Source organism: Xiphias gladius, chromosome 20 (assembly GCF_016859285.1).
Source record: "Xiphias gladius isolate SHS-SW01 ecotype Sanya breed wild chromosome 20, ASM1685928v1, whole genome shotgun sequence".
NCBI classification, from domain to species: Eukaryota; Metazoa; Chordata; class Actinopteri; order Istiophoriformes; family Xiphiidae; genus Xiphias; species Xiphias gladius.
Genome location: NC_053419.1, coordinates 5,514,766 through 5,528,952, shown reverse-complemented (window position 1 = coordinate 5,528,952; position 14,187 = coordinate 5,514,766). Strand labels below are relative to the sequence as shown.

Genomic DNA, 14,187 nt, shown 5'->3' with positions numbered 1-14,187 from the left:
AACTGACAAACTGACAACCTGAATTGGGGCTCTGTTTTACTTTTTCACCATCTCTGCTTCAGGTTGCTGGCTTACAAACACAAACACAAACACACACACACACACACACACACACACACACACACACACACACACACACACACACACACACACACACACACACACACACACAGGAAAGATATCATACAACCCCTTTAAACAGAGAACCCCCACTATTGTCCCCTAATAATGCTGGTTTGCTTGTTTACACAGAACCAAACAAAGCTGCCATAATGCTGCTCCAGTGTGCATTTAAACAGACGATGATTCAGCTCTGTGACTATCTCCGCTACCAGCTTAATGGCGGAACAACAATGGCACCTCATTCCGTTTTTTTTACCTTTTACTCAGAATGGTGGGGCGGAATAATGGAGCCACATTCACGCCTTGAACAGGCCGTATAAAAGGGCCTGTAGATGAGATAGTCTAAGATACACAGGTTTGTTAGTGGAAGGTGTCACATTTAAATTTATGAACCAGTACGATACATTTGAGAGGGTAAAATGAATAACTAACACTCTCCTCTCCATTACCAACTACCTCCAAGGTGCCCTACAGCAACAAACCAATCCTCCACATGCTCCACGGGAGCCACTCCATGGTCACAGTTTTGTGGTTGCCAGGTCACAGGTGTAGATGTGTGTCTACATTAAAGTTAAAGTCATGGGAGGTGAATTATTCATAGTTTTATGAGAGTTTAAAACACCCTTAGTTGTTCCTAGAGGCTGAAATCTTCATTACACTCAAACATAGGAAAGTGATGAATAACAAAACATGATTTGTTTAGTCTAAGGATTAACGATGTAAAGATTGTCTTGAGGATGGGGCAAGAGGAAAGGTCATAGGGGCATTAAAATTAAACTGGGTTTATATCCATGAAAGCATATGTGTGCTCAACAAATTTCCTAGCAATTGATTCTTTTGAAGAAGATGAAGATTCTCAGATAATTTCATGGCGCTCTGGCCATTAGATTTTTATATTTCATGTGTACAAGTTATTTGGTCTGAAAGCAGCAATAGAGGAACGGTCAAAAGGTCTCCAAAAACATTAGGATTTTCCCCTTGTCATAGACAAAAGTGTTGGCTAGCAAGTAATTGTTATTGTATTCTGGACCAAAGTGTGTAACTTACAAATCGACCAACAAAGACACTGACTAGAAACAAAATCCTCAAGCCCTGCCACTAGGGAGTGAGAAATAGCTGAGCAAACATGATAAGATTGGAGATGGTAATGAGGGACAAGAACAAGCAAGAAATTAAGCCTATACCACAAACTAGAGAGGTCCAAAGTCTTTAGTGCACATAGACTCACGTTGTAGAGGATGTCCACCCAGCCCTCCATGGTGATGCACTGGAACACAGTAAGCACCGCAAACAGGATGTTGTCAAAGTTGGTGATACCGAAATTGGGTCCCGTCCAATACTCTCTGCACTGGGTCCCATTGGGACACGTCCTGGCCGGGGGCTCCAGACCACATGGCCAGTTGGCTGCTTTCTCACCTGACCACAAGAGAAATGAAGAGAGGAAGGGAATGGTTTTTGTTATGCATATTTCTGATATTAGGTGAACTGGTAAATTTGGTGATATTTTTACATAAAAACTGCTCTGAAATTATCAGATGAAAATAACAGATAGATTTCCAAGTGTCTGCACCGATTATTGCAATGTTTTCATTATTACGTGGCCTTCCATACAACGCCTCCTAATGCTCACACATTTTATCATTGCATACTTTTTTTGCTATGTTGGTCAGAACTGTAGCAACGAGAGTAGAGTGGCCAAATGTCACTTCCCCTGAAACATTGTCCAGCTGCCTCATACTGCTCCAATGTGTCTAATTATCTCCTAAAAATCAGTCATCAGTCATGATTGTAACACTAAGAAAGGCAAACCCACAGGGGCATCCCTTCATGTTTCCCTGCCCACTTCCACCTCTCAGTGAAGACCATTGACCTCCTAACCTTTTCATGCAGAGTGAGGCTGTGACATGATTCTGTCAGTCATTACACAAAAGTAGTGACCACAGGTGAAGGTCAGTGCAACAATCGACTGGTTAATTTAGAGATTTGCTCACTTTTCAGCAGCATGCTCCAGCAGAGCGCCACTGTTATCACAGCTAAGGCTCCTAAGGAGCGGCTAATGTCACAGCCAATCTTCTACGCTGAGAAAATCTGGAAGTTACCTATTGGTCCGGTACCCCTTTTCCCCTATAGTAACTAAACGAAACACAAAAACAAACAAAAAAAAAATTCATTGTTTTTAAAGGTTCTGATTTGATTTATATTGTTTTCTGTACACTTTAGGAACACACTCTGAACTAATTTTCGCCCCTGCTCAGCAGGTGAAACTAATTCAAAGTTCTTTTTGGTGGGGCCAGCAGGGCTGCAGATCATGACTGATCAAGCAAACGTGTCCTACAACATACACAAATCAATAACCACTATTTTACTATTGCACCTGCAACATCAAAACCATTGAAACGTGCTTGTTGGACGTGCTATCCTTGGACCACAAATCACATCCAAGCCCAGATAAACAGATGGAACCAGACGTAAAAAGTTGTTATTGCAGTGAATGGGAGAATTGAGGATATGCCGTATTGCAAAAATCTGCAGGCAAACAATTAAGAAAATAAAACTTTGAAGAAATTGAAAGACTACAATGACATAAAAAGGTGACGACCTCACAAACAGCAAAACTGAAAATGACTCAAGTGATTCACACCTGATGCACACCTCACTGTGACGAAATCCAGGCACCATGTTACTCACACAGAAATGGAGCATCATAGAGGATGTGCACTTCACGTGAAGATGTAAAACAAGACATCCACATTCAAACAACTACAAATAGTTGCTGGGGAGAGGGACGTCTGGGCTACCTTGCTTTAACTGCTGCCACTGCGACCTGACTCCAGATAAGCGTTTTTTTACTACTTGTTAAGCAAGGTGAAAAAGCATCTTCTTCGCTCCTGTATTGAGACATTAATTAAAACACAATTTTTTGATTGTAAATTCATTGTGTTATCCTCTATGCCGACACTGCACCTGAGTGTTCACTGAGTGGGTTGGAGGCCATAGTAAAGCTGTCTTTTCTACCTTTTCTAAAACCCTGGCTTAGTGTTTAGGCCAAGGCAGAACGAATACAAGGTGTTTTCAGGTGTAGTCGTCCTGGCGCGGATGTGGTCTAACTAAACAAGATGTGTCCTACCGTCTATGTGCTTGAGTTTTCCAGGCTTGAGAAGTGACAAAGAAGAGATGATAGTGCCAGAGCAAACGGAGACTGCTGAAAGGTTGTTTAAAGGATGTGCCGGCACATATGTAAGCAGATGGGGATCAGACTGAAGAATAAATGTGCATATAACAGATGCCTTGTGCACCCAGAGTTTCATAAGTGCCTCGATCACAGGCTGTGCCAAGTTTTAACAGGGGTTTACAGAGCCAGACTGCACAGCCAACATCTTGCTGGTGTCACTCCAGTAAGATGCATCCTTTCCTCCCTAATGATAGGTGCAGTGTCAGCCAGACTCAGTGTCAGGAAGATATGGGAATATCTGTCTATTTTTCTTTTTACTGAGTGAAATAAAATTTACAAAATAATTAGGGCTCATTATTTGAGTTATATATGTATATCTTTTTTTCAAATAACATTTGTATTTATTTGCTTTTATTTTTGATTGAAATGTGTGGACCATTAAGGACATATTTGACCGTGCTATGCACTTTTAAACGTCACATTGATGATGTTAAAACTGCTGCCATCAAATTCCATGTGCATGTGAACAAAATTATAAGAATAGTCATGAATATTTTGTGTTATGAGTATCAGTACAGAATTTCAATGCCATGAGCAGTGGAAATGGGATGGTAAGCTGAAAGCAGGCGTCATTTAAATACTCATCTGTTAACATAAATGTACATAAGACTAGAAAAAATCTTAAATCATTTCAAACTTTGTGGAGTTTGTTTATTATCTCATTTATGCCACAATTGAAATTATTCAATTCAATCCTTCTCTGTGATTGTCAAAAAAAAAAAAAAAAAATGAATGGGTCATGGCAATGTGTTTATTATTTAGCAACAGGCATAATCAACAGACAGACTTAAATTAATTTTCTCCACACTAAGGACGAAGAGGCCAAAGTTTTCAACCAGCCTGTGCTCAAGTGAAGGAAGACCCAGTGAATATGTAATAGAAAAAACATGAAAACATACTCAGACATATGGCACATGTGGTCCTTATGGTTTTATCCAGCATTACCTGCCTATGACTCACTCATTCATAAAAACAGACAGACATGCATACATACACACAAAGAAAAAAATAATACAACAGTGCTCGTGTGCAAAGTTACCAGTGCTGCACAGTTTACTTGAGCCCTGCTGTCTCTCTGTGACTAAAATAACTCAGTAACACACGTACTGTACATTAGCAGGCTGTCACAACAGCTCACACCACTACAAGCACCCCGACACACACACACACACACACACACATTGATAGATGCACATATTCTACAGCTGGGCCAGCCAATAACCTTCAAGTCATGCCTTCACACTCTATCTGACACCAGCAGTGGGGAAATAAAGCCGTCTCATGGCTTTCATCACTGCATTACACAATGGGTAATTTCAGCCGAGCAATCTGACTGTTTGCTATAATTACTATAATGATGTAGTATAATAATAACACTCTAATAGTAGACTGGCTATGAATTTTCAGAAATAGTTTTTTTTTTTTTTTTTTAAAGCACACACACAAAGGGTAGGAGGCGTATCTATCTTGCTTTCCCGCTCCCTTTTAATTTTCACACATTAACGGACCATACCAGGGATTTTGGTGGCTCATATTCATGTATAGCATAATTCACATGAAATATAATTTACATTAAAGCTAAGCATTTTACTAATTGTGCCGTTGTGTTTCGGATTTCTGAAAATATTTTTCCAACCTTACAGACAGCCGTTGCTTTCTCTTCATTTTATGTGTTTTCATATGTTGCAGCAGTCCCTTTACTGCTTACCCTCGCCAGTCGATGATCCACGTAGAAGACATGGAAATACAAAATCATATTGTTCTTGTATTGCTGTGTAGAGCTAGTCATCCTGTGATTTATATTAGTACAGTTAGCTACTGAAATCCTCCTTGGGCTTGGAAGAAGCATTGGGTTAGGTTAGCTGTGCACAACGTTAGCTGGGTATGCTAACGTTAGCTTATGTCAAAGCAGATACAGACTATTTAATCAGCTCCTAACGTTTTTGCTCCTGTGCTTTTGGTTCTCGAAAGGCTCAAAAGAAAAGAAGAGTTAAAAGGAGACATCATCCTCCAAACTCTCAGATGTTGAGTATTGCTCTTACTACAGCCCCATGCACACTCTTCAAGCATGAGGAGAAATCCAAATCTTACCCGGTTAAGGTTGCTAGGCTATGACTGGACAATCACTGTTCAGGGCAGGGGTTAAGTGAAAAAACAATGAAAGCTGATAATGCTATAACATATATTCTAACTATCATTTAATATCACCGATATCACTGTGCTTTGTGTCACAGTTCCCTTAGTTTCGTGATAATTTCTTTGAAGAACTGCTGAAAGTCTAATGACTTAAAAATCTGACATGGATCAATTTCAACCCATAAATTTATAACCTGGAAACCTTAGATCCATATGCTACGCTCTCCTTTGCAAGTTTACCCGTAATTTACAACTACAACTTTTCAGCTGACTGAAGAAAAGTTACTTTTGGCAAAAGAAGGTTATTCACCGATTAATTAGAATTGAGTAAAAGTGCACCAAATGAGCACTTGATTCATTCATTCCCCCCATATAATTAGTACCAAAATACACAAGTCTTTTCAAGAAACTTTCTAGGAAATTACTGAGAAACCTCAGGATCCACAGAATAAAGCGTTTCCCAAAATTATATTTTGTTGCACAGTAAACTGCATTACCATGCGACACTGACTTGATGTTCAGTTAATTTGTCCGAAGTTTCAAACTCTACAGCATGTACTGGAAAATGGTCAGCAGTAATGTAAAGTATACATGATTTGTATTTAAGACCATAAAACTTACAAAAAAACTGCACTCTTAAAAACTGTTATAAGTACTATATATGTTGCTTAGAGCCCACTCACACAGCGAAGAATGCCCTGTCAGGTTTTATGGCTGCAATATCCTCACTAGCACACACCTCTGATGTAGAAGAAAGAACTAGTGAACTGCGGCCTCATTAACATCATCTGAGGTAGCATTCGATCAGGACGCCAAGTACATAAGCATCTCTATTGAGTTACAGCCGAAGCTATCATTCAAAACCCGAAGACTGTGAAAATTCCGCTCATCATAATTAAGATGTGGAAAACGGCTGTCTAAAAATTGTTATGTTGACATAGGCACACTGGCTGTAAACACTGCAAATGTGCAGCTATTCATAAGCCACATGTACATACGGAACTTATGAATCCTTAATGTATGGCTCTATAAATACGCAATGCAATATATGTTCTTATCCGTAACAATGACCATGAACACAGCTGAAAGAAAAAAGTTTTCCTGGCATCAACTCGGCTGATAATCAGTCTCGTCGTACAAACACACGCCACAGCCAAGCTGTCGCTCTCACCAGTGTCGATCTTGAAGCAGGTGGTGTGGAATTTTCCCATGTAAAACTCTACCCCGATGATGGCAAACATGACGATGGCGAAGAAGAGCAGAAGGCCGATCTGAAGCAGAGGAACCATGGCTTTCATAATGGACTTCAACACCACCTGGAGACCTGAGCGACAGAAAGGGTTGTGGGAGAGGGGAGGGAAGAGAGCGTCAGCGCTTGGCTTTTATATTTGTTGTTATAATAACACTCACCAAAGCATTTGTTTCAGTGAAACTCTATAGTGCATGTTCCTCATTTCATCGTTTGATTGAAAACTTTCCAATTAAAACACAAATTGAAAACTCTGTAAGACAATCAAGACTAGTTTACATCATATAAGCTTCATCTAATTAACTAGCATGCAAAGATGCAACTTTTTTATTACTGCTTGTAGATATTAACCAGTCAAAAGTGTGAGCCATTTTATTGGCCATTTTATTGGTATTTGCTTTGCACTTTTCAAGACAATTTTATCATGTGATTAAACGTTTAAATACAAATTAAAAAGCAAGAATGAAATATCTTCAAATGGTGGCAGACCGACTTACTTGGGATTCCTGAGACAAGTTTCAGGGGTCTCAGCACTCTCACCGCCCGCAGTGTTCTCAAGTCAAAGTCTGAACCCACGGTGGCCAAGATTCTGTAAATACACACACAAAACATGCAATAAGTACATCAATAACCATTTTTCTTCACACTATTATACAATATTTTGCTGTAATACAGAAATGTACAATATAAGTCTGCAACTAATAACAATTTTTCATTTATGTTCATTCTCTTCTTTATTTTTTATTATCTAATCTATTTTTATTATCTAACATTTTTTTATATTCCATACATTTTCAGAAAATAATGAAAAAGGCCGATCACAGTCTCCCAGAGCAAGGGTGATGTCTTCAAACTGCTTATTTTTTTTCTCTCCAAAACACAAATATATTCAATTCATAATGATATAAAACAGAAAAAAGCATTTTAGCACAATAAAAACATCTTTTATTCTTCTCCCACACAAACACAAACACACACAAACACACACACACACACTCACACACACACACGCACACACACTCACACTCACACACACGCACACACACGCGCGCACACACACACAGCCTATAGGTTGGTCACATATGTAGCTGATTACATCATGTGCTGTTTATATCCGCTTTTACCTAGAAGTGGAGGAGTGACTGTGGCTGGTCCTTGTGTGCAAGTGGGTATGGTGTGTTTGTGCGTTTGTGTGTGCACTGGCCATTGAGCCACAGCTGGCAGCCCTCATTACAGGCTGTATGCAGAGGGGGAGACTTAAGTGCTCCAGTGAAACGTACAGAAAAAAAAAACATGCTCTAGGCTAAGGAGAGAGAGAGAGGGAGAGAGAAAAAGAGAAAGAGAAAGCGCGAGAGAGAGAGAGAGAGAGAGAGGGGTGCACTACATGCAGGAGAGAGGTCAACAAGAAAGAGAGGAGGAGGCCTATGCAAGAAAGTTGTTACAGTAAAGAGATATAAACCGCGCCCATGAAGGATCTGGAATCTAAGAGAGAGACATACCTATACAGTCCCCACTTTGTTGGACCTTGTTTCATGGGTGTAGATTAGAATAGAGATGATATTCATATGTCTCTACCAACTTTCAAAGAAGCTAAAATATTCCTCCCTACATTTTGTCTTGTGAACACAAGATTTTCAGTGTTCAGTAGTGCGCTTCAGTAACTCTGTGGGGCAAAGCTGTAACATCGGTTAATGAAAGAAGTTTCTTGAGAGAACTGAGAAAGGTGAAACTATCCTGATAATCAGACTGAATTGCCGTTTAGTTTTCCCTTGACTATTTAATTTGCTGACAAAAAAGCCGTTAAGAGGACTGGAACCACAACACCCAGACTGAAACATAAGGACTACAAACGACACTTCTGTCTCTTTGTGCTTGTGCCACTTTTTAAGTTGTTTTGCAGCAAAAATGATAACTAAATACATTCATCAACGATCTTTTTGTTCCCGTAACTAGAACGGGACGATGACGAGACGGCACCGACGTCAGTAAACGCTGTGACTACATCAACATGCAATATCACTGACGAAAAAAGACGCGACTGAAATGTAGTTATAAAAACTTCTCCCAAATCTCTTTTTATTTTCATTGACGAAAAAAAGAGTAGATGAAGAGACACGTTATTGTTGAAATTGATACCACCAGACCATTAGACCAGATACTAGACCAGATGCTTTCTCCAAAGCTGCATTATTAATCAGTCAACCTGTTTTTCATAAGATAATAAAATAAGATAAAATCTTATGTGAAATAGGTTTGACTAAAATGACAAAAGACTATTTGTTTTGGCTAGACTAGATTGACTGAAATGTTCAGTATAATCTGATGACTGAAAAAGACTAAAGTGCCACTAGACTAAATAAAAACTAGAACTAGATTAAAATAATACTGGTTTACTTTGACTAGGATAAGAATAAAATGCCCAGACTTTTAGGCGACTAAAACTTGACTTAAAAAAAAAACAGGATGAGTGACTAAATATGATAAAAACTAACAACGACATTTGTCACAGGACTAAGACCAAATAAAAAAATTTAAAAGAAGCTGACAAAGTTAATACTATTTATCTCCCTGTGTGGATGTGGTTTGTTTTACCTCAAAGTTTTTTGTTTTTTTTTCTGATGTCACTATGTAGCAAACACCCCAACCAACTTAGAAAGGAACCCTGCACCTTTGCCCCTGTTTACTGGAAACTCTATTCATGTTTTTCTGGTTTTTTTTTGTTTTTTAATGCAACAGAGTATAAATGATATTATTCATGACATCCCAAACGGGTCTGTTTTTTTAAACCTCTCAGTTAACTACTGTGGGGAGCCCCAAAGCAGGCAAGAAACCCTCAAGGGTACAATAGCTTTTATGTAGAGGGAAGCATACGCTGATGACTAACTGAAAGAAATTCTTCAAATAAGTGCACACACAAAAACACACATAAACACAAACACACACAGAAAGAAACAGCCGAGAACAAGAAAGGTTGCTTATTGCTCCCTGGATACCAGTTGGCATGGTAACCGATAAAGCATATCTGTGCTTTATGGGAATTATCATTATGGGTGAAATCAGTCCGCTTCGATGAAATTGTCTGTTTAGTAATAATATATATATTGTTTTATACATATTTCATGCACAGGCTTTGCAGCTGATCAACTTCTCTGCCAAGTGATGGATTTCCAGATACTCCTTTTTATAATTTTGTCATTACTTTTCCACATGCAATTCATGCTTTTTATTAATCATACTGTTCGGTCATTTTCAGCTTTATGTAGGAAGCGCATATTAAATGAATATGCAGGGAGAAGGGGGCACCACCAAGTTAGAAATAAGAGCTGAGGGATGATGTAGAAGACGACATATAGATGAGGCCTGCGAAACACCGCGGAGAGGAAAAGCCTCTTAACACCACCGATCTACAGTAATACCTGCACTTCAGCGAGCACATGCACCCCTGCATTCAAACTTACAGTAACTTTACTGTAAAGAATTAAATGAACATTCGAACATTCAAACCCAGCTGCCTTCTGTCTCTCTCCATGGTGCTGAACATCTAAACCCAGCCTCTGTCTGTGTCTCTCTACTTTGTACAAAGTGGAGACTGTACAAGGCCACGATGCTACGATCCGTTCAGCATGATGCAAGTTAAATCAATGGAAGCCGTGGAATTAAGTCTTGTGTTGTACGTTCCTGTGGCAATACAAGCAAATGAACTCTGTGCTGAACACTGATGCAGTATCCATAACCTGAAAAGCTTAACAAGCTGTTAAACGGTCTGTGTGTCCTTCACTTTTCAACACTTCACAGAGATCATAGGGCATCTTCTGTCAGCTGTTATTCGGCTAATGACTGTCAACCATACATCATGAGATGCCCCCGCGGGGGTCCCCATTTGGAAAAGGCTTATAACCCAACATCTAAACCAGAAAATGAAGAGAATAAAATTTAGGTTAAAAATCAACATAAAAGTATTTAACAGGAGTGCTAATATTTGCAAGAATTGATGACAACGAACAGAATTCAAACTTATTAAGCTGGAAATTCTCAGTTTTGAGTTTCTTGTGCACATAAAGGTTTGTCCGTCTCTCTCCATGTTTCTGAAAGATGGCAATTCAATATTTCTCCCAATGGGCCATTTTATGACAACTACTACTGCTTCTGAAACCACTGCCACAACTACTGCTGGCTCGATTAATAGTCTGTGTGACTACTGCAAACACAGAACACCCTAACAATCATACAGTACGTCCTCGTAGCCACATTGAATCACCATGGAAACTACCTTATAGACTCTAGTAACCACCCACATTGACCAAAGTAACAATTCTGTAAACCCTAGAAACAACCCTGCAACTGTTTGAAAACACCCAACCAACCCAAGTAACTATTAGCCTCACCCTACTACACCCTGAACATGATTACAATTTCCAAACAAGCACCACCTGCCGTTCTCTTGTAACCCACCCAAACACTGAAAAAGCATCTAGCAACCACATAGGAATGCTCCAACAAACATCCAGCTAAAATTTAGCAAATCCAAGAAAATATTGCTTTTATAGCTGCTCTACATAATAAAAATATTTCAGAATTATCACTGTATACTATGTTCTGAAGGAAATTAGTCTTTGTTCATCTGCCTTAAAATTAAAATACATTAAAGGATAATCCTACTGTTCTTACGCTAGAACAAAAATGCAGGCACTGTGTCAGCTGACATAAGTGTATTGCAAATGATTTGCAGCCAAAATTTCAGGCTCAGAGTTCCACATGCATTGTTTTATAAAACTTTGAAAGTTGAGTCAAACCAGTGATCAAAAGAAATGTTAGTGTTCTGTGTAGGACCTTAATGGACAAATGAGAAGCAAGCAAGAATAGTCTGTTCACAGTAAATAAAGCCACAGTGACCTGAAGACACAGAATGAAACGAGGATATAAAAACATGAATCATCCCTCTGTGCCGTTTTATCTCCTGCACAATCAATAACTCACTTTGTTCTGCTAAGTGCACACATGTATGTGTGTCTGTGTCCATGCATTTGCCTGTGAAGGGATGATTTCACGACTGTGTAGACAGACGGTCAGAGAGCAGGTAGAAGAAGTAGCTATGAGTTTTAATATCCCTTTATCATCACCACAATATATCCATGTGGGCGCCAGACACTGGCACAGGAAATATGGAGGGTGATGCTATCTTCTGTCACTTGCTCACAAACAGTACACACACGCACACACACAGACACAGACACACACACACACACACACACACACAGACAGAGACACACACACACACACACACACACACACACACACAGCCAGCCATATTGTCACACATAGGTATCAAAGTATGTTCAAGCAGGAGTCAGACCACTCAAATAACAAACAAAAACAGACAAATACATTTACGAAGACTCATTCATACAAAATCAAAAAAGACTTACGCGTGATTTCTATTATACATAGGTGCACAAATTCACACATTCACAATAAAGAACCCATTTCCTCAGTGGCTCATCAAACATATCTCAAGATCCTGTGAATCAGCCTTTATCGCTGGACTATAAATAGAACGTGAACTAATTTAACTTTGAAGAAACAATGGCAGTTATAAGACAAAGAGATTCATGCTGTCCATCAAAATCCAATGAGAAAGGAACACACACTTCTATTAATTTTTGTTCTTCATGCAAAAAAATCATGCAAGAAATGTGACTGGGACTGATAATTATGTTCAATCCCTGGTAAATGGACATGCTTTTAGAACTGAATTACACTTTCCTCCTCACGATTCAGTGGATGAGCTTTAATAAACTTGAACGGAAGTGTGAAGTGGCCAATGAGTGAACACAACTTTTGACCCTTCTAGCAGAAATTAAAGCTCCACTAATCAATATTTTTAACATCAACCATGTATCAAATGGGTGCATGTAGTGTGAAAGGAGTTGCTTGCAAAAATGAATTCTCAAAGAATTACCAACAACTCTGCATCTCTATTGCGCTTCTTAGCCTCTTTTAGCGCATTGTTTTGGTCACAGTTCAATTCAGTCTGGTTCAGTCTCATTGCTCCCCTTAAACCTTGTTTCTAGCAGCAGTATGCAGCTGTTTTCTACAAACAAGACTTGATAAATACAATGTACCCTTACGGCACAGCGTCAAATAGCAGACAGACAAAGTTAGCAACTAGCTGGTGAAAGAGGTGGAATATCTAGCAGCTCATTATTTTTTTTTGTCAGGCATCACTGAGGAACAAATCAGAGCTAATAGGAGAGTGAATTTAGGAATTAAATTCATCAGATGGACAGAAACATGACTCCTAATTAATGCTAAAGTTGCTACAGGATATGTAAATAGGACACTCTCTGCTAACAGGTTAGCCATAACAACTTTGGAAGCCAAAGCCAAAGCTTATTTTGGAGCTTTATAACATGATTAGTTCAGCTTTGAGAGAATAGTTTGAAATTTTCGGAAAAGAACTAATTCAGTTTTCCAACAGATTATATATTGTGTAAAGAAAGAGAGAGATGGAGAACCAGAAAATGTCCAAAATTGAAAAAAAACAAAAAAACAAAACAAAGGTGGACTCAGGCAATGGAGAAACACTGCTTTCTCGTGGGGCTGAGTGATGTAGTGTAATTACTACAACCCTCCCCAGCTGGGGGCCGTGATTGAGTTTGTCACACATCCTGGTAGGAGGAGACTGGGGCTCCCAGAGGACAGAGAAGAGAACACGGTGCCGACAACCTGACTGGATAACTGCCTGCCTGTCTGTCTGAACATTACCAGCTGGTCACGGACTGTCTGTCTGCTTCATCACCTGTCTCTCTGCTTTTCTGCATCACATTTGAAGCGAACCAACTGGTGAATATTATAATTCAATACCTGTTTGCTGAACTGGTACTGTTGTATTGAGTATGTCTACATGCGTGTCTGCCATTTCTGCACAGTAAGTAGAATGGGGGGTGAGTATTAACCCTGAACCACCCATTGCCTATGCCAGCGGTGTCTTTTTCACCCTTTGGAAGCAAAATCAAAATAAAGAAAACAAACAAACAAAAAAAACATCTGTTGAACACACTGAAGTTATGAAGTTTTCTTTTTTGATTTGGATGATTCCCTCATCAGCCCCTCACACTCTGGGGACGAAGGCATGGTATCAATGTATGGCTTTAAAGCTTTGATGACTTAACATTTCTCCTTACACAATTACCGCAGATACTCCTCGTTGTTTCTAAGTGCTCTGACAAAATCGGCTGTGAGATTTTTATAATCTTTGGGTTAGACAGCATTTTGTTGTTGCGCACAAATACCACCAGTGCACACAAAGGGGAAAAAAACATGGAAAACCATCCAGTTAAACACAGTTGCCAACATGATGAGATAACAGTGCAAGGCAGAGCCATTGCAGGAGAATTTTTAACTTTGAGAGGGAAAAAAAAACAAGATGTACATATCAGGATATCAT

The 14,187-nt window shown here is 39.3% G+C and overlaps 1 protein-coding gene across 1 annotated transcript in view; it reads right to left on the bottom strand.

The window, feature by feature from the left end:
- Nucleotides 1-14,187, bottom strand: part of cacna1bb (calcium channel, voltage-dependent, N type, alpha 1B subunit, b) — a 176,241-nt gene that overhangs the window by 105,161 nt on the left and 56,893 nt on the right. The window contains exons 6-8 of the mRNA XM_040157092.1: nt 7,238-7,329; nt 6,663-6,815; nt 1,352-1,539 (exon numbers count right to left, since the gene is read on the bottom strand). Of these exons, the coding sequence (XP_040013026.1) occupies nt 1,352-1,539; nt 6,663-6,815; nt 7,238-7,329 (433 nt within the window). The remainder of the gene's footprint in view (nt 1-1,351; nt 1,540-6,662; nt 6,816-7,237; nt 7,330-14,187) is intronic.